Here is a 22,440-nt window from a genome sequence, read left to right on the forward strand (position 1 = left end):
AATAATTGAGCTTGTGTTTACCTAGTAATAGATTCAAAATATAGAAAGCAATAACTGATAGAAGGAAAAACTAAGAAATCTTCCATCGTTGTGGGAGAAATTTTAATACATATCTGAGCCAAGAGCCAAAGCACAGATGTAAATAGAACGATGCCGTTCTTGAGCTCCGTGGCACAGTACCCTGGGCCCAGCAGTGGAGTATTCCGTGCAGGTGCCCAGAGTTAAGGATGGATACCATATAAGGGAGCAGAGAAAACGACATTTCCACCAAGAATATCTGTAATTTTTGAATGTAGTTTTCTAAACGGACCCATGTCAAGATTATAATTTTATAGTGAAGTGTTATTTTTTGGGTTTTTTTTTAATGCTGCAGGGATACAATTGGTGTCATGATCGGAATGTGGTTACCATTTTCAGTGCACCCAATTACTGTTACCGTTGTGGGAACCAGGCTGCTATCATGGAATTAGATGACACTTTAAAATACTCCTTGTAAGTAACTGAAAAATTTTTAAATTGTATATAATTGCTTTTAGAAAGAAAATTTTAAATGTAGTTTATTAAAATTAGAGGATTTCTGCTTCTGGAATACTAGAATGAGGAACGTGGCAAACCCTCTTCCCAACAGAAACAGTCATTTAACTGGAAGGTTATTTTAAACAGTTATTGTAGGTTTTTGAATATTGTCCAAAATGCATACAGCCCATGGAGAAACATTTTAGAAAATGTACTAAATTTCAGTAATAGCCAGAATCTGTGGAATTTGAGCCATAACCTCTTCCCTCCCCGTCTTTCCACGTCCCTTGTTCAGAAACTACTCCACAGTCATTCTACCTTGGGCCCTGCTCAGATATTTTCCTGGGTTTAATGGCTAAGCCTTTGTTAACCAAACAACAGTGTTATTTAGAGGTTCCCTCTGGGTGGGCACAAGCCACTCATTGTTCAGAGGTTGTGCTCAAGCCTCCTTGGTCATTGAAATTTTAGGGCTCATCCTAATCCAGTAAGATCACTGGGAATGTCTGTGGCTAAGAAGTTGCTATCAGAGTTGAAAGAATTTATATTTTGGCTCACAGTTCAACCAAGCACACTAGTACCTTGGATTTTCCTTGTTTGATTCGTCCTGAGAGAGTGCAACCTTAAGGATGCACGTAGTGTCATTTCCCAGACTGTCAGAGATGTATGTGATTGGGGTTTTAAGCCTGGCTTCCTAGGAGTTGCTCCTGGGTCAAAGAGTAACTTGATCAGCCAGTATTTGATTAGAGATTGTGTTTAAAGCTCTGGTATCATTGAGGGTTATATACCCTTTTGTTGATTAATCTGTGTATTAGTTTCCTAGGGCTGCTGTAACAGATTACCACAAAGTGGGTGCCTTAACGGAATTTATTCTCACGTTTGTGGAGGCTAGAAATTTGAAATCAGGGTGTTGGCAGGATGATGTTGTAAAAGCTCTAGAGGAGGATCCTTTCTTGCCTCTCCCTAGCTTCTGGTGGCTCCTACAATCTTTGATTTATAGATGCATCACCCCAGTCTCTGTCTTCACATGGCACTCTCCCCTGTGTGTCTGTTTCTTTAATAAAGATACCATCAGATTGATGGGCCACCTGGGTGGCTCAGTTGGTTGAGCATCTGACTCTTGATTTTGGCTCAGGTCATGATCTCAGGGTCGTAAGGTTGGGCTCCATGCTGAGCCTGGAGCCTGCTTGAGATTCTCTCTCTTATTCTCCCTCTGCCCCTCCCTGCTCTCATCCTCTCTCAGAAAAAAAAAAAAAAAGGAAAGAAAAGAATACCACCAGATTGAATTTAGGGCTCAGCCTAATCCAGTATGACCTCACCTTAACTAATAACATCTGCAAAGACCAAATAGTGTCACATTCTGAGGTTCTGAACGGACATGAATTTTGGAGGTAAACTATTTGACCCAGCATAGTCTGTGTGTGGCTTGGGAATGTTTTCAAGAATGCCCCAACTGCTACTCTAATTGTTGCTGTGTGGGTATAGCTATGTGCACAGTCGCCTTGTCTCCCCGTGTTGACTGTGATCCCAGGAAGGCTTTTCTTGGCTCTTCTTTTGTCTGTTACATTTCTTAAAAATTCAGCTGTACTACAAATACATCCATATTGTTTTTGCACTGGTTTTTAAATCAGTTAAGAAGATGCATTTATACTGTCATTTACGATTTGTCATGTATGTGTGTTTCCTAACTAATAACTTGAATCCAAAAGAAGAATATGAAGAAAATAAAAATGAGAAGGTTAATATAACAAAATCTATACACACTTGCTCTCCTTTCTCAGCTTTAAGGGCATGACATCGTATGAAATAGTAATTATAACAATGCATTTTGGGGATTTTAACATCAGTAGCAAAAGAAGGAAATGGAAAGGCGCTTACTATATAGGAATTAATTTCTCTTAATTGACTAGAATTTATAAATCAGAATTCTGTAAGTTGTGTATTGTAAGATTTCAAGCAATCAGTAATAAAATAATTTAGGAAAAATAACAAGTTATTAAAGGAATTAAAAGGTGCACTAGAAAATATGCTTTTAATAAAAAACCAGTTAAAGTGGGAACCAAGAAACAAAACAAGTAAATGGCAGGTATAAAGCCAGTCATATCAATATTAAATGTGAGTGGTTTAAGTAATGCAATCAGAAGGCAAAATTTGTCAGATTTTTTGTTTTTAAAGATCCAGCTTTATGATATCTACAGAAAGCATAATTTAGATTAAAAACAAAAGGGTTGAAAGTAAATTAGGTGAAAAAGATAACCATGCTAACAGCAACCACATGACTTGAACTGGTTATACTAATAGACAAAATAGATTTCAAAATAAAAATGTTTATTAGACATAAAGACATTTCACAATGATGAAAGAGTCAAAGCATTAGGAGAATATACCAGTTATAAACATAACACAAATGAACAGAATTGAAGGGAGAAATAGACAGTTGAACAGTAGTTGGAGACTTTTTTTTTTTTTTTTTAAGATTTTATTTATTTATTTGACAGAGAGAGACACAGCGAGAGAGGGAACACAAGCAGAGGGAGTGGGAGAGGGAGAAGCAGGCTTCCCGCAGAGCAGGGAGCCCGATGCGGGGCTCGATCCCAGGACCCTGGGATCATGACCTGAGCTGAAGGCGGTCGCTTAAACAGCTGAGCCACCCAGGCGCCTCAGTTGGAGACTTTATTATGCTACTTTCAATAATAGAACTAGGCAGAATATCACCAATGACATAGAAGACTTGAGAAGTACTATAACTTAACATTTATGGAACATTCCACCCAATAGTAGCAGAGTAGTTTTGTCAAATGCACATGGAACATTCTCTAAGATTGACTATATGCTGGGCTATAAACCCAAGCCTCAGTAAACTTAAAACTATTGAGGGGTGTCTGGGTGGCTCAGTCAGTTAAGTGTCCAACTCTTGATTTCAGCTCAGATCATGATCCTCAGGGTCATGAGATCAAGCCCCATGTCAGGCTCTGCACTGGGCATGGAGCCTGCTTAAGATTCTCTCTCTCCTTCTGCTCCTCCTTTAAAAAAAAGAATATTGAAGTCATACAAAATATGTTCTCCAAACACAATGGAATGAAATTAGAAATCAGAATAGAAGGAAAACTGGAAAATGTATAAATATGTGGAAATTAACATACTCCTAAATGACCTGAATCAAAGAATAAATCATAAGGGAAATTAGAAAATACTTTGAGATGAATAAAAATGAAAACAGAATGTGCCAAAACTTATGTGATACAATGAAAGCAGTGTTTGCAGGGAAATATATAACTGTAAGTGCCTGTATTAAAAATCAGATTTTTAGAAAGATCTCAAGTCAGTAACCTAACATTTTAAGGACCCTAGAAAAAGAAGAGCAACCTAAACCCCAGTGCAAACATACGGAAGGAAATAAAAAGGAAATCAATGAAATGGAAAAATAATCAAAATCAGAGTTGGTTCTTTTCAACAAAATTGAAAAGTCTTAACTAGACTGGCCAAACAAAAATGAGTGAAGATTCACATTACCAAAATCACTACAGACCTTATTGAAATAAAAAGAATTACAAGGGAATATAATGAATAAGTGTACGGCAACAAACTAGGGAACTTGGATAAAATGGACAAATTCCTAGGAAGACAAACTGCCAAAATTGACACAGAAAATGTGAATAGACCTGTAACAAGTGAAAAAGTTGAATTAATATTTTAAAACTTCCTACAAAGAAAAGCCCCCAAGCCCGGTGGGCTTCACTGATGAAATGACTAAAAGTTTAAAAAGGAATTAACACCAGTTTTTCACAGAAACTAAGAATAGAATAGGAGGGATCATTTCCCAATGTATTCTTTGAAGTCTGTATTACCCTAATACCAAAATCAAAGATAATTTAAGAAAACTACAGACCAATACTCTTTATGCTTATAGAATTGCAAAAATCTGCAACAAAATATTAGCAAACTGAATCTAGTAATATACAAACAGGATTATACACAGTGACCAACTGTGATTTATCCCAGGAAGGCAAAGTTGGTTCAAAATATGAAAAATCAAAGCAATAATCCATTGGACAAAAAAAGCACTTGTTCATCTCAGTTAAGCCAGGAAAAACATTTGTCAAAATCCAGCACACTTTTTTTTTTTTTTTAAGATTTTATTTATTTATTTGAGAGACCGAGAGCATGAGAGGGAAGAGGATCAGAGGGAGAAGCAGACCCCCCGCCGAGCAGGGAGCCCGATGTGGGACTCGATCCCGGGACTCCAGGATCATGACCTGAGCTGAAGGCAGTCGCTTAACCAACTGAGCCACCCAGGCGCCCCCCAGCACACTTTCATAATAAAAATACTCAGCAAACTAGTCAAGAGAACTTCCTCTTCCTGATAAAGGTCATCTGCAGAAACTCCACAGCTAACACCCATTTTTTTTTTTTAAGATTTTATTTATTTAAGGGGCGCCTGGGTGGCTCAGTCGGTTGAGTGTCTGCCTTTGGCTCGGGTCATGATCTCAGGGTCCTGGGATCGAGCCCCACATCGGGCTCCCTGTTCTGTGGGAAGCCTGCTTCTCCCTCTCCCACTCCCCCTGCTTGTGTTCCTTCTTTCGCTGTGTCTCTCTCTGTCAAATAAATAAATAAAATCTTTAAAAAAAAAAAAAGTTTATTTAAGAGAGAGCATGAGCAGGAGGGGCAGAGGAAGAGGAACAAGAAGATTCCATGCCAAGTGGGGAGCTCGACATGGGCTCCATCCCAGGACCTGAGCCAAAGGCACTTTACCGACTGAGCCACCCAGGTGCCCCTAATGTCATTCTTAATCATGAAAGACTAAATGCTTTCCCCTAAAATCTAGAGCAAAACAAACATCCATTCTTACAACTTTCATTCAGCTGATAATTATATTGCAAATCTTTTATGCCAGGCACCGAACCAGACATTTTGTCTGCTTCAATTTTCACCGTAGCTCTGTGAGATAGTTTTATGGAAGAACGCACCTGCAGTGACTTGCCATGGATTATTCCAGTCCTAAACATAGTAAAAGTGGGAAATCAATACTGCTCCTTCTACTACTATGTCTTCTTATTTATTCATTTGCTTGCAAATTCAAATCCTTTAACTATTTGCTTTCTTTTTCGCCATTTATAGCCTTCAGTTTGACCCAGCACCTCGTCGTGGAGAGCCTCATGTTACCCGGCGCACCCCAGACTACTTCCTGTAAATTCCTCCTGGGAAAACCCTGCCTTTGTATGTGGAAGTATACCTGGCTTTTTAAAATATATATATTTAAAAACAAAACAAAAAAAGCAACAGTAATGTATGTGTTTCTGTAACAAATTGGGATCTGTCTTGGCATTAAACCATATCATGGACCAAAATGTGCCATATTAATGATGAGCATTTAGCACAATTTGAGACTGAAATTTAGTACAACACTATGTTCTAGATCGGTCAGTCTTAACAGTTTGCCTGCTGTATTTGTAGTAACCATTTTCCTCTGGACTGTTCAAGCAAAAAAGGTAACTAACTCCTTCATCTCCTTTTGCACTTATTTGGAAATTTTAGTTATAGTGTTTAACTGGCATGGATTGATAGAGTTGGGGTTTTATTTTTAAGAAAAATTCACAAGCTAACTTCCACTTAATCCATTACCCTTTATTTTATTGAAATGTATAGTTAAATTAACTGAAGAAAAGATTCTTGGGAGTATGTTGTCATAACATTTAAAAAGGTTTCCCTTCATTTAAACTAAATTACTGTTTTATGTTGATCTGCATATTTCTGTATATTTGTCATGACAGTGCTTGCATCCTATTTGGTGTACTGAGCAAATAAACTTTCCATTTTAAACAAAAATTGATTTACTGAGGTATGCTTTAAATGAAAAGTTCTGCTATTTTGACACTTGATATAAAACCTCTTAAAAAAATAAAATCTCTTGACCTGTGATAAACAGTTGTGTTGAGATAATTTAAGTGTAATGTTCTTTGTGTAAGGCTTATATTCAGAAGAAAACCTCAGACAGTAGGCTGGTAACGTTTAGACCATAAAACCATTTTTATTTCTAAACATTTTACTAGGTAGTTTGTATTAATGTATTCAAGTATGGAGTGTATGCTAAAACTGTAGGACATTCTATAGCTAGGAAGAATCTTTTAAAAGCCAAAATATATTTTATCTTTATCCATTGCTCTAGAAATAAGAATCCCCAAAAGAGAGTTTAGTAGAAATAGTATAGTAATAGCACCATTACTAATATGTAACATAAATTCCAAGTAGAGGAGGGAAATAGAGAGTCAGTGTTAAGGGTGAGTGTGGGATGGGCGCCTGGGTGGCTCAGTTGGTTAAGCGACTGCCTTCGGCTCAGGTCATGATCCTGGAGTCCCGGGATCGAGTCCCGCATCGGGCTCCCTGCTCGGCAGGGAGTCTGCTTCTCCCTCTGATCCTCCATCTCATGCTCTCTCTCTCTGTCTCATTCTCTCTCTCAAATAAATAAATAAAATCTTTAAAAAAAAAAAAAAAAAAGGGTGAGTGTGGGAGGGTGGAAGACACAAGAGAAAATTAAATTTTTTAAGTCTTTGTAGAAGAAAAGATGGTAGAATATCTCAGTAACAATGGACAGAGTTCTCTAGTAAAAGAGGGTCAAATTTGATTTTTTTTTAAATCCAGCTATATCCTGGTTACAAGGCACATTCCAAAAGCAAAGTCAGATATGTTGAAAATAAGATGGAATAGACCAAGAAGATACTAATCAAAGGAAAGCTGAAATAGCTATATCTATATTAATATTAAAATAGACTTTGAGGGGCGCCTGGGTGGCTCAGTTAAGTGTCTGCCTTCGGCTCAGGTCATGATCCCTGGGTCCTGGGATCAAGCCCCACATCGGGCTCCCTGCTCAGCGGGAAGCCTGTTTCTCCCTCTCCCACTCCCTGCTTGTGTTCCCTATCTCACTGTCTCTGTCAATAAATAAAATCTTTGGGAAAAAAAAAAAGAATAGAAGATGAATACAAATAGTTAACTTACAATTCTAAACTTGTCTGCACATACCAAAATAGCCTATGTTAAAAGCAAAAATCCTGAGAAATCAGGTTGACAAGTTTTCATCTCAATGGCAGAATTCAACTAATTTCTTTATTATTAAGTGAAAGATGTATTTAATAACACATTTTAATAAGATTGATATAATAGAGGGGCACCTGGGTGGCTCAGTGAGATCGAGCCCCATGTCAGGCTCCATGCTCTCTCCCTCTCCCTCTGCCGCTCCCCATTCTCATGCACTCACTCAAAAAAAAAAAAAAAAGATATAATAGACATAGGTAGATCTCTGTGCCCTAACAGAATACACACACATTCTTGTCCAGTATTTATATGGGACATTTATAAAAATTGGCAATTATTAGGCCCTAAGGCAAGTTTCAAAAATTGATAGGACACCAAATTCTGACTACAATGCAATTTAGAAGATGCCACCAAGAAATTGCTAGAACTGATGCATGAATTCAGTAAAGTTGCAGGATACAAAATCAATGTGCAGAAATCTGTTGCATTTCTATACACCAATAATGAAGCAGCAAAATCAATACCATTTTCAATTGCACCAAAAACCATAAGATACGAATAAACCTAACCAAAGAGGTAAAAGATCTGTACTCTGAAAACTATAGAACACTTTTGAAAGAAATTGAAGAGGACACAAAGAAATGGAAAAATAATACATGTTCATGGATTGGAAGAAAAATGCTGTTAAAATGTCTATACTACCCAAAGCAATCTACACATGTAATTTCATGCAATCCCTATCAAAATACCACCAGCATTTTTCACAGAGCTAGAACAAACAATTCTAAAATATGTATGGAACCACAGAAGACCCTGAATAGCCAAAGGAATGTTGAAAAGGAAAACCAAAGCTGGTGGCATCACAATTCTGGACTTTAAGTTGTATTACAAAGTTGTAGTGATCAAGACAGTATGGTAGTGGCACAAACACACAGATCAATGAAACAGACTAGAAAACCCAGAAATGGACACACAACTATATGGTCGACTAATCTTTGACAAAGCGGGAAAAAATACCCAATGAGAAAAAGACAGTCTCCAGGAAATGGTGTTGGGAAAACTGGACAACAACATGTAAAAGAATGAAACTGGACCACTTAATACCATATACAAAAATAAATTCAAAATGGATGAAAGACCTAAATGTGAAACCAGAAACCATCAAAATCCTAGAGAACACAGGCAACAACCTCTTTGACATCAGCTGTAGCAACTTACTAGATATATCTCCGGGGACAAGGGAAGCAAGGGAAACAAAAGTTAAAGTTAACTATTGGGACGTCATCAAAATAAAAAGCTTCTGCACAGAGAAGGAAACAACAAAATTAAAAGGCAGCATTTGGAAGCGGAGAAGATATTTGCAAATGATATATCTGATGAAGGGTTGGTATCCAAAATTTATAAAGAACTTACACAATTTGGGGCACCTGGATGGCTCAGTCGTTAAGCGTCTGCCTTCGGCTCAGGTCATGATCCCAGGCTCCTGGGATCGAGCCCCGCATCAGGCTCCCTGCTCAGCGGGAAGCCTGCTTCTCCCTCTCCCATTCCCCCTGCTTGTGTTCCCTCTCTCTCGCTGTGTCTCTGTCAAATAAATAAATAAAAATCTTAAAAAAAAAAAAAAAAAAAACTTACACAACTCAACACCCCAAAAAATAATCCAGTTAAGAAATGGGCAGAAGACATGAAGACATTTTCCCAAAGAAGATGTACACATGGCCAACAGACACATGAAAAGATGCTCAAAATCAGGGAAATACAAATCAAAACTACAATGAGGTATCACCTCACACCAATCAGAATGGCTAATATTAGTAACATAGGAAACAACAGATGTTGGCAAGGATGTGGAGAAAGGGAAACCTTACACTGTTGGTGAGAATGCAAAATGATACAACCACTCTGGAAAACAGTATGGAGGTTCCTCAAAAAGTTAAAACTAGAACTACCCTATGATCCAGCAATTGCACTACTAGATTTTTACCCAAAGGATACAAAAATACTGATCCAAAGGGATACATGCACCCCAATGTTTATAGCAGCACTATCAACAATAGCCAAATTATGGAAAGAGCCCAAGTGTCCACTGACTGATGAATGGATAAAGAAGAGGCGGTATATGGGGCCCCTGGATGGCTAAGTTGGTTAAGTATGCAACTCATGATCTCAGCTCAGTTCTTGATCTCAAACCCAGCATGGAGCCTTCCTTAAAAAAAAAAAAAAAAAAAAAAAGTATATATAAAATCATATCCATGATGTGGAATATACATATATGGAATATGTATCATAGAATATTATTCAGCCATAAAAAAGAATGAAATCTTGCCATTTGCCATGACATGGGTGGAGTATATGCTAAGCGAAATAAATCAGAGAAAGACAAATACCACATGATTTCAGTCGTGTAATTTAAGAGACAAAACAGGTGAACATGGGGAAAAAAGAGATGCAAACCATAAAACATATTCTTAACTCTAGAGAACAAGCCAAGGGTTACTGGGGAGGTGAGTGGTGGGATGTGGTAAATGGGTGATGGGTATTAAGGAGGGCACTCATGGTGATGAGCACTGAGTGCTGTATGTAGGTGATGAATCTCTCTACTGAAACTAATATTACACTATATGTTAACTAGAATTTAAATAAAAACTTGAAACTATTAAAAAGCAAAAATTTTCAGAAGTACCTATTCTTCTTGAAATTTAAAGAATTAAGGTCAAAGATAAAGGAACTTTTAAATTCCATAAAATAGAATTTAGAAAACTGGTTATGAAAAATAAAATTTTAAAGATTTTTTTTTTTTTTTTTTTTTTGAGAGAGAGAATGAGATAGAGAGCATGAAAGGAGGGAGGTTCAGAGAGAGAAGCAGACTCCCTGCCGAGCAGGGAGCCCGATGCGGGACTCGATCCTGGGACTCCAGGATCATGACCTGAGCCGAAGGCAGTCGCTTAACCAACTGAGCCACCCAGGCACCCGAAAAATAAAATTTTAAATGTGTGGACAAAATATCTGCAATAGCCAAAACAATTTGGAAAAACAAGAACAAGTACATTCACTTTCCTATGTCAGAACTTACTATAAAACTATAATTTTCAAGACAGTGAACAAAATTAAGAGTCCAGAAATAAATCATTTATAGTTAATTATCTTTTGAAAAAGTGGTAAGGCAATTCATTGACGGAAGGATTGTTCAATAAATGGTGTTAGGACAACTCTATATCCACATGCTACAAAAGGACAAAGGTAGATGCATACCTCATACTGTAAACAAAAATTCACTAACAACAGTTCAGACCTAAACATAAGAGCTGAAACAAAGTTAAGAAAACACAGAACCCTGGGGTGCCTGGCTGGCTCAAGCAGAAGAGCATGTGACTCTTGATCTCAGGGTCAGGAGTTTGAGCCCCATGTTGGGTGCAGAGATCACTTAAAAATAAAATCTTAAGAAAAAAGAAAACACAGAACCCCTTTGAGACCTTGGGTTAGGCAATGATTTCTTAGGTGTGATATCAAAAGAAAGGTTCATAAAATTTTTAAACTGATAAACTAGACCTAGGAAATAAACATTTGTGCTTAAATAGAACTGAATGAAAAGACAATAGACTGCAAGAAAATATTTTCAAAACACATTATCTAATAAAGGATTTGTATCTAGAATTCCAAAGAACTGATAAACTCATTAATAATAAGACAACCCAATCAGAACATGGGCAGAAAATATGAATAGACATTTCATCAAAGAAGACATACTATACTAATGGCTAATAAGTACATAAATGAAAGATCAACATCATTAGTCATTAAGGAAATGTTAACTAAAAGCACAATTGAGGTATTTCACACCCATTAGAAAGCCTATAACAAATACGCCCTTATTTATGAATAACAAATGTTGCCAAGAAAGGCTGGGAAGATGGCAGAGTAGGAAAATCCTAAGTTCACCTCATCCCACAGATTCACCTAGATAACAGCCACATCAGTGCAACTAACCCAAAAAACAATCCAAAGACTGGCAGAACAGACTCTCCGTAGTTAATCATAGAGAGGAGACCCCCATGGAAAAAAAATGGTAGGAAAGGTGGAGTCCCGGATGGGAATCAAACTAACCAGCAGGGAGGGAAAAAACTAACCAGTGAGATCAACCACAAATGGGAGGGACATCATAAGCACAAAAAAGGGAGAGGAAGGTCCACACCATACACCCCAGACACAAGGCGCCTGCCCTGGGAAGATGACTCCCCGTAATATTTGGCATTGAAAACCAGAGGGGATTAACTTTGTTAGTTCTTACAATTAGTGGGTCTTAACACTGGGAACTTTAAAAACCAGCAGGTTTGGCTCTGGGAAAGCTGGAGGGAATAGGAAACTGAGTGCCTGCCCTTAAAGAGACAGTAAAACAAACAATCCTGCTGAGATACAGCATAGAAGCAGGAGTTTGAAAAATACCTGGAGTAAATGGGAAGACAATTTATTTACTAATCTCAGAATGTGTACTGGAGGGGAAAAGATCTTTAGGAGACTTCTCCAAGAACAAAAGAGCTGATGGGCACCGTTTCCCTCCCCCACACCCAGCCTAGACATACACCAGTAGGAACCAGCATGACCACTCGCCACCTAACTTGCTAACACTGTGCACCCTGTCCCCAAGTTCTCCAGCCCCTGCCCCAACCAACCTACCCCACTTGGCAGGAGTCTCTCCAGAGTAGCTGACAAGTCTCTTTCTGCAAACGACCCCCATAGTAGCCAACACAATTCCCAAGTGAGTCTTGCCCTGGAGAGTGGGGAAGATAACCACACATACCAGCTCCAATGCAGCACCAGCAGTGCACTGGGGACAGACATCTGGCCTGACTGCAGGTCCCACACATCAACGATAACCTCTCAGGGAACAATGCAGGGAGGCCACCCTCCACTTAGGTGCAACTGCAGTCCCAGCAAACAGGCTGAGGGCAGGCATCTGGTCTGTCTGCTGACACCACTCAACTGCAAACCCAAGGTGGTCCCATACTGGCCCCCTAACAATACAGGAAACAAACTCTGCCCACAACAGGCAAAGAGCGCTATTGCAACCATTTGGACTGAAGGCAAATGTGGCTCAACCACAATAGGGTGGGTGCAATACACACAGGAGACACCCATGAAGCACCAGGTTCTGGTGAATGGGACACTGCACTGCAGGGTACTACAAGACCACTTCTTCATAAGGCCATAACTTTCAAAAGCAGGAGACATAGCTGACTCTCCTAACGCACAGAAGCAGACACAGAGTTAGAAAAAATGAAGAGAAAAAGTATATGACCCAAATTTAAAAAACAACAACAACAGGAAAAAAATCACTACAAAAGAGCTAAATGAAATGGAGATAAGCAATAATGCCTGATAGAGAACTCAAAGTAATGGTCATAAAGATACTTACTGGACTTGAGAAAAGAGTGGAGAATCTCAGTGAGACCCTTAACAAAGAGATAGAAAACATAAAAGAGAACTAATCACAGACGAAGAACTTAATAAATGTAATTAAAAATACACTAGATGTAATAAATAGTAGAATAGAAGTGGAAGAATGGATCAGTGATCTGGAAGGTTGGTTGTTGGAAAGCAGCAGACAACAACTGGGAAAATTAAAAAGGATAATAAGAAATGAGAATAGGTTAAGAGAACTCAGTGATATCCTCAAGTATAATGACATTCACATTATCAAGATCCCAGAAGAAGATAGAAAAAGGGGGTAGAAAATTTATTTGAAGAAACAATAGCTGAAAATTTCCCTAATTTGAGGAAGGAAACAGATATTCAGATCTAGGATGCACAGAGAGCCCCCAACAAAATCAATCCCAAGAAGGTCCTCACCAAGACACACAATAATTAAAATGACAGAGAGCAGTGATGAAGAGAGATTTTTTAAAGCAACAAGAGGAAACAGTTACATACAAGGGAAACCCCATAAGGCTATCAGCTGATTTTTCAGCAGAAACTTTGCAAACTGGAAGGGAGTGGCATAATATATTCAAAGTGTTGAAAGGAAAAAAACCTGCAAACAGGGACGCCTGGGTGACCCAGTCAGTTAACCGTCTGCCTTCGGCTCAGGTCATGATCTCAGGGTCCTGGGATTGAGTCCCACATCGGGCTCCTTGCTTGGTGGGGAGCCTGCTTTTCCCTCTGCCTGCTTGTGCGCTCTCTCTCTCTGACAAATAAATAAAATCTCAAAAAAACAAAAACAAACCTGCAAACAGAAATACTCTATTTGGGGCGCCTGGGTGGCTCAGTTGGTTAAGCGACTGCCTTTGGCTCAGGCCATGATCCTGGAGTCCCGGGATCGAGTCCCGCATCGGGCTCCCTGCTCAGCAGGGAGTCTGCTTCTCCCTCTCCCGCTCCCCACTCTTGTGCTCTTTCTCTCTCTCACTCTCTCTCTCAAATAAATAAATAAAATCTTTAAAAAAAAAAAAAAAAAAGAAATACTCTATTTGTTAAGGCTATCATTCAGAATAGAAGGGGAGATAAAGTTTCCCAGACCAAAGATAAAGGAATTCATCACCACTAAACCAGAGTTACAAGAAATGTTAAAGGGAATTCTTTGAGTTGAAAGAAAAGGCCTTAATCAGGAGTAAGAAAATTAGGAAGGAAAAACATTTCACAAGTAAATACAAACATACTAAAAGTAGTAGATTAATCACTTACAAAACCAGTACAGAGGTTAAAGCACAAAAGCAGTAAAATCAATTATGTCTATAAAAATCAGTAAAGAGACTCAGGAAATAAAAGTATGACATCATATACATAAAACTTTGGGAAAGGGTAAAAATTTAGTCCATTTTTTTTTTAAGATTTTATTTATTTATTTGACAGAGAGAGACACAGCAAGAGAGGGAACACAAGCAGGGGGAGTGGGAGAGGGAGAAGCAGGCTCTCTGTGGAGCATGGAGCCCAATGTGGGACTCAATCCCAGGATGCCGGGATCATGACCCGAGCCGAAGGCAGACGCTTAACAACTGAGCCACCCAGGCGCCCCAAAATTCAGTCCATTTAAAATGGATTCAAACTTAAGCGACCATCAACTTTATATAGACTGCTATCTGCATAGGATGTTATGTATAAACCTAATGGTAACCACAAATCAAAAATCTACAATAGATATGCAAAAAACAACGAGAAAGGAATCCAAGCATATCACTAAAGAAAGCCATCAAGCCACAAGGGAAGAGAGCAAAAAGGAGAAAGGAACAACCTTAAAACAAGTAACATTGTGAAAACACAATGTTCCAAAATCTTTGGGATGCAGCAAAGGCAGTTATAAGAGGGAAGTTTATAGCAATATGGGCCTACCTCAAGAAGCAAAAAAATCTTAAGTAAACAAACTAACCTTAACACCTAAAGCAGCTAGAAAAAGAACAAAGCCTAAAGCCAGTAGAAGGAAAAAAATAATAAAGACTAGAGCAGAAATAAATGAAATAGAGACTAAAAACACAATAAAACAGATCAATGAAACAGGGAGCTGGTTCTTTGAAAAGATCAACAATTTGATAACCTTTAATGAGACTCATAAAAAAATGTGAGCAAACTCAAATAAATCAAATCAGAAATGAAAGAGGAGAAATAGCAACCGACACCACAGAGATACAAAGAATTATAAGAGAAAATTATGAAAAGTTTGTGCCAACAAATTGGACAAACTAGAGGAAATGAATAAATTCCTAGAAAAATAAAACCTTCCAAAACTGAATCAGGAAGAAATAGAAAATTTGGACAGACTGATTACTAGCTATGAAATTGACTCAGTAATCAAAAAACTCCCAACAAATGAAAGTCCAGGACCAGATGGCTTCACAGGTGAATTCTACCAACACTTAAGACTTAATACCTCTTCTCAAACTATTCCAAAAAATACTAGAGGAAAGAAAGCTTCCAAATTCTGAGGCCAGCATTACCCAGATACCAAAACCAGATAAAGACCTAACCAAAAAAAAAGAGAGAGAGAGAGAACTACGGGCCAATATCTCTCATGAACATTGATGCAAAAATCCTCAAAAAAAGTTAGCAAACTGAATCCAACAATACATTAAAAAAATCATCCACCACAATCAAGTGGAATTTATTAATACAGGGATGCAAGGGTGGCTCAATATTCACAAATCAATGACCATGATACATTATCAACAAGAGAAAGGATAAAAACCATAGGAGCATTACAATAAATGCAGAAAAAGCATTCAACAAAATACAACATCCATTTATGATAAAAACTCTCAACAAAATAGGTTTAAAGGAAATATACCTTAACATAAAAAGGCCATATATGAAAATCCCACAGCTAACATCATACTCAAGAGGGAAAAACAAGATCCTCTAAGATCAAAAACAAGACAAGGATGTCCACTCTCACCACTTTTATTCAACATAGTACTGGAAGTCTAATCACAGCAATCAAATAAAAGGCATCCAAATTGGCAAGGAAGAAGTAAAACTTTCACTATATGCAGATGACAGGACACTGTATATAGAAAACCCTAAAGACTCCACCAAAAAACTACTAGAACTGATAAATAAATTCAGTAAGGTCACAGGATACAGTGTTAACATAAAGAAATGCACTGCAGGGGCACCTGGGTGGTTCAGTTGGTTAAGCATCTGACTCTTGATCTTACCTCAGGTCTTGAGCTCAGGATTGTGAGGTCAAGCCCTGTGTCAGGCTCTGTGCTGGGTACGGAGCCTACTTAAAAAAAAAAAAGAAAGAAAGAAAAAAGAAATCTACTGCCTTTCTATACACTAATAATGAAGTAGTAGAAAGAGAAATTAAGAAAATAATCCCATTTACAACTGCATCAAAAGGAATAAAATGCACTGACCTCTACCTCTGAAACTAATACTACACTATATGTTAATTAATTGAATTTAAATTTAAAAAAAATTTAAATACTTAATAAACTTAACTAAGGAGGTTAAAGACCTGTATTCCAAAAACTGTAAAACACTGATGAAAGAAATTGAACATGACACAAATGGAAAATTATCTATGCTCATGGATTAGGAGAACCAATATTGTTAAAATGTCCCTACTAACCCAAAGCAATCTACAAATTTAACGTAATCCCTATCAAACTACCAACAGCATTTTTCACAGAACTCAAACAAACTACCATAAAATTTGTATGAAACCACAAAAGACCCACATAGGCAAATCAATCTTTAAAAAGCAGCAAGAGGGCACATATTGAATGGAGCACTGGGTGTTATGCACAAACAATGAATCATGGAACACTACATCAAAAACTAATGATGTAATGTATGGTGATTAACATAACATATAAAATTTTTTTAAAAAGCAGCACAAAACTGCAAGTATCATAATCCAAGATTTCAAAGATATACTAATCAAAATAGGACGGTACTGGCACAAAGACAGACACATAGATCAATAGACTAGAACAGAGAGCCCAGAAATAAACCCCTGCTTCTATTAACCTATGACAGAAGAGGCAGGAATATACAAAAGGAAAAAGGCAGTCTCTTCAACAAATGGTACTGGGAAAACTGGGCAGCTACATACAAAAGAATGAAATTGGACCACTTTCTTACAGCGTACACAAAAATAAATTCAAAATGGATTGAAGACCTAACGTGAGACCTGAAGCCATAAAATTCCTAGAAGAAAACATAGGCAGTAATAACTTTGACATCAGCCATAGAAACGTTTTTCTAGATAGGTCTCCTTTGGCAAGGGAAACAAAACCAAAAAAACTATTGGGACTACACCAAAATAAAAATCTTTTGCACAGTGAAGGAAACCATCAACAAAGCAAAAAGACAACCTACTGAATGGCAGAAGATATTTACTAATGATATATCTGACAAGGGGTTAATATCCAAAATATATCAAGAACTTAAACAACTCATTACAAAAAAAAATCAAATTAAAAATGAGCAGAGAATATGAATGGACATTTTTCCAAGAAAGATACACAGATGGCCAACAGACACATGAAAAGATATTCAATCATCACTTACTATCACAGAAATGCAAATCAAAACTACAATGAGGTACCTGTCTTAAACCTTAAACCTGTCAGAATGGCTAAATTAAAAACACAGTAAGTAACAAGTGTTGGCAAGGATGTGAACAGAAAGGAACTGATGGGAATGTAAGCTGGTGCAGTCATTATGGAAAACAGTATGGCAATTCCTCAAAAAACTAAAAACAGAATTACCATTTGATCTAATAATTCCACGACTGGGTATTTACCCAAAGAAAGTGAAAACACTAATTTGAAAAGATATGTGCACCCCTATATTTACTGCAGCATTATTTATAAAAGCCAAGACATGGAAGCAAACCAAATACCCATTGGTAGATGAATGGATAAAGAAGACGTGGTAATATGCAATGGAATATTACTTGGCCATCAAAAAGAAGGAAATCTTGCCATTTGCAACAATGTGGATGCATCAGAGGGTATAATGCTAGGTGAAATAAGTGGGTCAGAGAAAGACAAATACCATATGATTTCACTCATATGTGGATTTTAAGAAACAAATGAATAAACAAAAAAAAGAAAACAAAAAACCAGACTCTTATTTACAGAGAACAGACTAGTGGTTGCGAGAAGGGAGGTGGGGGGGGGATGGGTGAAACAGGTGTAGGGGATTAAGAGCACACTTACCTTGATGAGCACTAGTAATGTATGGAACTGTTGAATCACTCTTTTGTACAGCTGAAACTAATATAACACTGTACATTAATTATACTTGAACAAAAAATAACAAATGTTGGGGGCGCCTGGGTGGCTCAGTTGGTTAAGCAACTGCCTTCGGCTCAGGTCATGATCCTGGAGTCCCGGGATCGAGTCCCACATTGGGCTCCCTGCTCAGCGAGGAGCCTGCTTCTCCCTCTGACCCTCCCCCCTCTCATGTACTCTCTCTCATTCTCGCTCTCTCAAATAAATAAATAAATCTTTAAAAAATAAAAATAAAAAAAAATAACAAATGTTGGTGAGAATGTAGAGAAACTGGAGCCCTCTTATGTAGCTATAAAAAATAGTAAGCTGATGCAGCCCCTTTAGGAAACTTGGCAGCCTAAGCGTAAAATTACCTTATGACCCAACAATTCCACGCCTACATATGTACCCAAGAGAAACTAAAACACATGTTCACACAAAGACAACTATGCAAATATTTATAGCAACATTAACTGTAATGGACAAAAACTGAGACAATCTAAATGTCCATCAACTGCTGCACGGATAGACAGAAAAGTTGTATTCATACAATGGTAAAGTACCATTAGTAGGAAACATATTACAACATGGATGAACTTCACAACATGCTGGTGACATGAGAAACTACATGATTCCATTTATAGGAAATGTCCAGAAAAGCTAAATTCAGGGACAGAAGTAGATTAGTCGTTGCCTTGGGCTGGCCAGTGGGGATGGGAAGTAACTACCTAGGCATGAGGGATCTTATCGGAACAATGAAAATGTTCTAAACCTGATTTATGGTCATGGTCGTTTCATTTGGTAAACTTACTAAAAATCTTTTAATTTTTAATTTAATTTTTTACTTTTTCTTAATTTAAATTCAATTAACATATAGCGTATGAGTTTCAGAGGTAGAGGTCAGTGATTCAGTCTTTAAAAAAAAAGTATAATATCTACTTTTTTTTTTTTAAGATTTTATTTATTTATTTGACAGAGATAGCAAGAGCAGAAACACAAGCAGGGGCAGTGGGAGAGGGAGAAGCAGGCTTCCCACTGAGCAGGGAGCCCGATGTGGGGCTCGATCCCAAGACCCTGGGATCATGACCCAAGCCGAAGGCAGACACCCAACGATTGAGCCACCCAGGCGCCCCCAGTGATTCAGTCTTATATAACACCCAGTGCTCACTACATCACATCACAGTTACCCCTTCCCCACTCCCCTACAGCAACCCTCAGTTTATTTCCTATGATAAGTCTCTGAGTGCCTGGGTGGCTCTGTCAGTTAAGCATCTGCCTTCAGCTGAGGTCATGATCTCAGAGTCCTGGGATCAAGCCCCACATCAGGCTCTTTGCTCAGCAGGAAGCCTGCTTCTCCCTCTCCTCTCCCTCTCAATCTCTCTCAAATAAATAAATAAAATCTTTAAAAAAAATGTCTCTTGTGGTTTGTCTCCCTCTCTGATTTCGTCTTGTTTTATTTTCCCCTCCCTTCCCCTATGATCCTGTTTTGTTTCTTAAATTCCACATATGAGTAGGATCATATAATTGTCTTTCTCTGATTGATTTATTTCACTTAGCATAATACCCTCTAGTTCTATCCATGTCGTTGCAAATGGCAAGATTTCAATTTTTGATGGCTGCATAATATTCCAGTGTGTGTGTGTGTGTGTGTGTGTGTGTGTGTGTACCACATCTTCTTTATCCATTCATCTGTGGATGGACATCTTCCCATAGTTCAGCTATTGTGGACATTAGCCATTGTGGGCTGCTATAAACACTGGGGTGCACGTGCGCCTTTGGATCATTATGTTTGTATCTTTGGGGTAAATACCCAGTAGTGCAATTGCTGGGTTGTAGAGTAGCTCTATTTTCAACTTTTTTTTTTTTTAAGATTTTTTATTTATTTCAGAGACTGAGTGAGTGAGAGAGAGAGCACAGGAGCTGGAGCAGGGAGAGAGGGAGCAATGGGATCATGACCTGAGCCAAAGGCAGGCACTTAACCTACTGAACCACCCAAGTGCCCTCTTTTCAACTCTTTGAGGAACCTCCATACTATTTAGGGAATGGCTGCATTCCCTAAAAATCTTTTTTTTTTTTTTAAGATTTTAAGTAATTTCTTACTTAACATGGGGCTCAAACCCAGAACCCTCGAGATCGAGAGTCACATGCTCTACTGACTAAGCCAGCCAAAAATCTTTTATTGTACCCTTGAAATGGGAAAATTTTATATATAAACTATACCTTAGTAAAACTGTTTACAGAACAAAATAAAACTTGTGCAATGCAACCAAACTAGTCTTTATAGGGAAATTTATAACTGAATGCTTGTATTGTAATAAAGGAAAAGCTGGAAATTATGAGCCAAGTGTTTACTACTCCATAAAAGGTAAAAAAAAAAAAAAAATTACAGGAATTATCAAAAGAAAGAAAAGTTTCCAAAGAAAAGAACAAAAGTTGGTTCCTGAAGACCAATAAAACATAAAGGAGAGGAAGGCACAAATAAAAGCATGGATTTGGAGAATAAAAGATACAGAAGGAGAAAAAAGATACAGAAGGGGAAAAAATTAAGAGGGTCTATGAATAATATTTGCCAATAAATTGAAAACAGAAGCAATGAGCAAATTATTAGAGCATCTTGACTTTATCGAACTGATTCAAAAATAAATGCAGTCTACTTATCTCACATTAAAGTAGTTGAATCACTCATTTAAATGTTATAAAGAATACACTAAGTGCCAATGTTCATAGCAGCATTATTCACAATAGCCAAAAGGTGGAAACAACCAAAATGTCCATCAACAGATGACTGGATAAACAAAATGTGTTATATACATCCAGGGCAGTATTACTCAGCCATAAAAAGGAAATTGATTCATTTTACAACATGGATGAACCTTAAAAACATGCTAAGTGCAATGAACCAGACACAGAAGGACAAATATAATTCCACTTACATGAGATACCTAAAATACGCAAATTCATACAGACACAAAATAGAAGAGATTACCAGGCCTGGGGGGAAAGGAGGAGGCGGCAATGGGGAGTCATTATTTAATGGGTACAGAGTTTTGAGATGATAAAAAAGTTCTGGAAATAGTGGTGATGGTTGCAGAATATTGTGAATATACTTTATGCCACTGAAATGAATACTTTCAAAAGGTTAAAATGGTAAATTTTGTTATATTTTACAATAAGCCAATTTAGAATCATCTTGCTATATTCACACATGGAGAAAAAAAAAAACAAACCTAGTGGGATTTTCACCAGGATCGTATTGACTCTCTATTACTTTGGGGAGAAGAGACATTTTTCACATTGTGTCTACCAGTCTATGAAGATGACATACACCTCCTTTAAGTCCTTAATTTCTCTCAACAATGTACTAATATTTGGTGAATTCTTACCATATATTTGGGGTGGGTTTTTTTTTTTTTTTTTTGAGATTTTTATTTATTGACTTGAGAGAGAGAGAGAGGGCATGAGAGAGAGGACAAGCAAGCTCCCCGCTGAGCAGGGAGCCCAACTCAGGGCTTAGGCCTCGAGGACCCTGAGTTAGGACCCTGAGATCACGACCTGAGCTGAAGGGCAGACACTTAACTGACTGAGCCACACAGGCACCCCTGCCATATATTTGATTTTAAAATGTTGTTGTCAATGACCGCTTTCTTTCCATTTCACTTTCCAATTGTTTGATAATAAATAGAAATAAGTGATTTTTAAAAAAAATATTGTGCCTGTATCCAATAGACATACCAGCGGCACTTAATTCTTATACTTACCAAAAATTATTTTGGGGGCACCTGGGTGGCTCAGGACTCTTGATTTTGGCTCAGGTCATGATCTCAGGGTCATGGGGCTCTGTGCTCAGTGGGGAGTCGGCTTGAGATTCTCCCTCTGCCTCTGCCCCGCCCCTTCACCTGTTCTCTCTCCCTTTCCCCCCTCTCTAAAAAATTACTTTGGGTTTTTTTTTTTTAAAAGATTTTATTTTTATTTATTTGACAGAGAGAGACACAGCGAGAGAGGGAACACAAGCAGAGGGAGTGGGAGAGGGAGAAGCAGGCTTCCCGCAGAGCGGGGAGCCCGATGCGGGGCTCGATCCCAGGACTCTGGGATCATGACCCGAGCCGAAGGCAGACGCCCAACGACTGAGCCACCCAGGTGCCCCTACTTTGGGTTTTTTGTTGTTGTTACAAAATCATGTTTCTGTGAATACAAA

At 38.0% G+C, this 22,440-nt stretch overlaps 1 protein-coding gene across 1 annotated transcript in view; it reads left to right on the forward strand.

Annotated features, from left to right (window-relative positions):
- PPP2CB (protein phosphatase 2 catalytic subunit beta) overlaps positions 1-6,339 on the forward strand; it is a 35,827-nt gene extending 29,488 nt beyond the window's left edge. The window contains exons 6-7 of the mRNA XM_045879796.3: positions 374-492; positions 5,632-6,339. Of these exons, the coding sequence (XP_045735752.1) occupies positions 374-492; positions 5,632-5,704 (192 nt within the window). The 3' untranslated portion in view covers positions 5,705-6,339. The remainder of the gene's footprint in view (positions 1-373; positions 493-5,631) is intronic.
- The last annotated feature ends 16,101 nt before the right edge of the window (positions 6,340-22,440 follow it).

Source organism: Mirounga angustirostris, unplaced genomic scaffold (assembly GCF_029215605.1).
Source record: "Mirounga angustirostris isolate CCGP_5_RB_7025 unplaced genomic scaffold, mMirAng1.0.hap1 SCAF_2, whole genome shotgun sequence".
In the NCBI taxonomy this organism is placed as follows: domain Eukaryota; kingdom Metazoa; phylum Chordata; class Mammalia; order Carnivora; family Phocidae; genus Mirounga; species Mirounga angustirostris.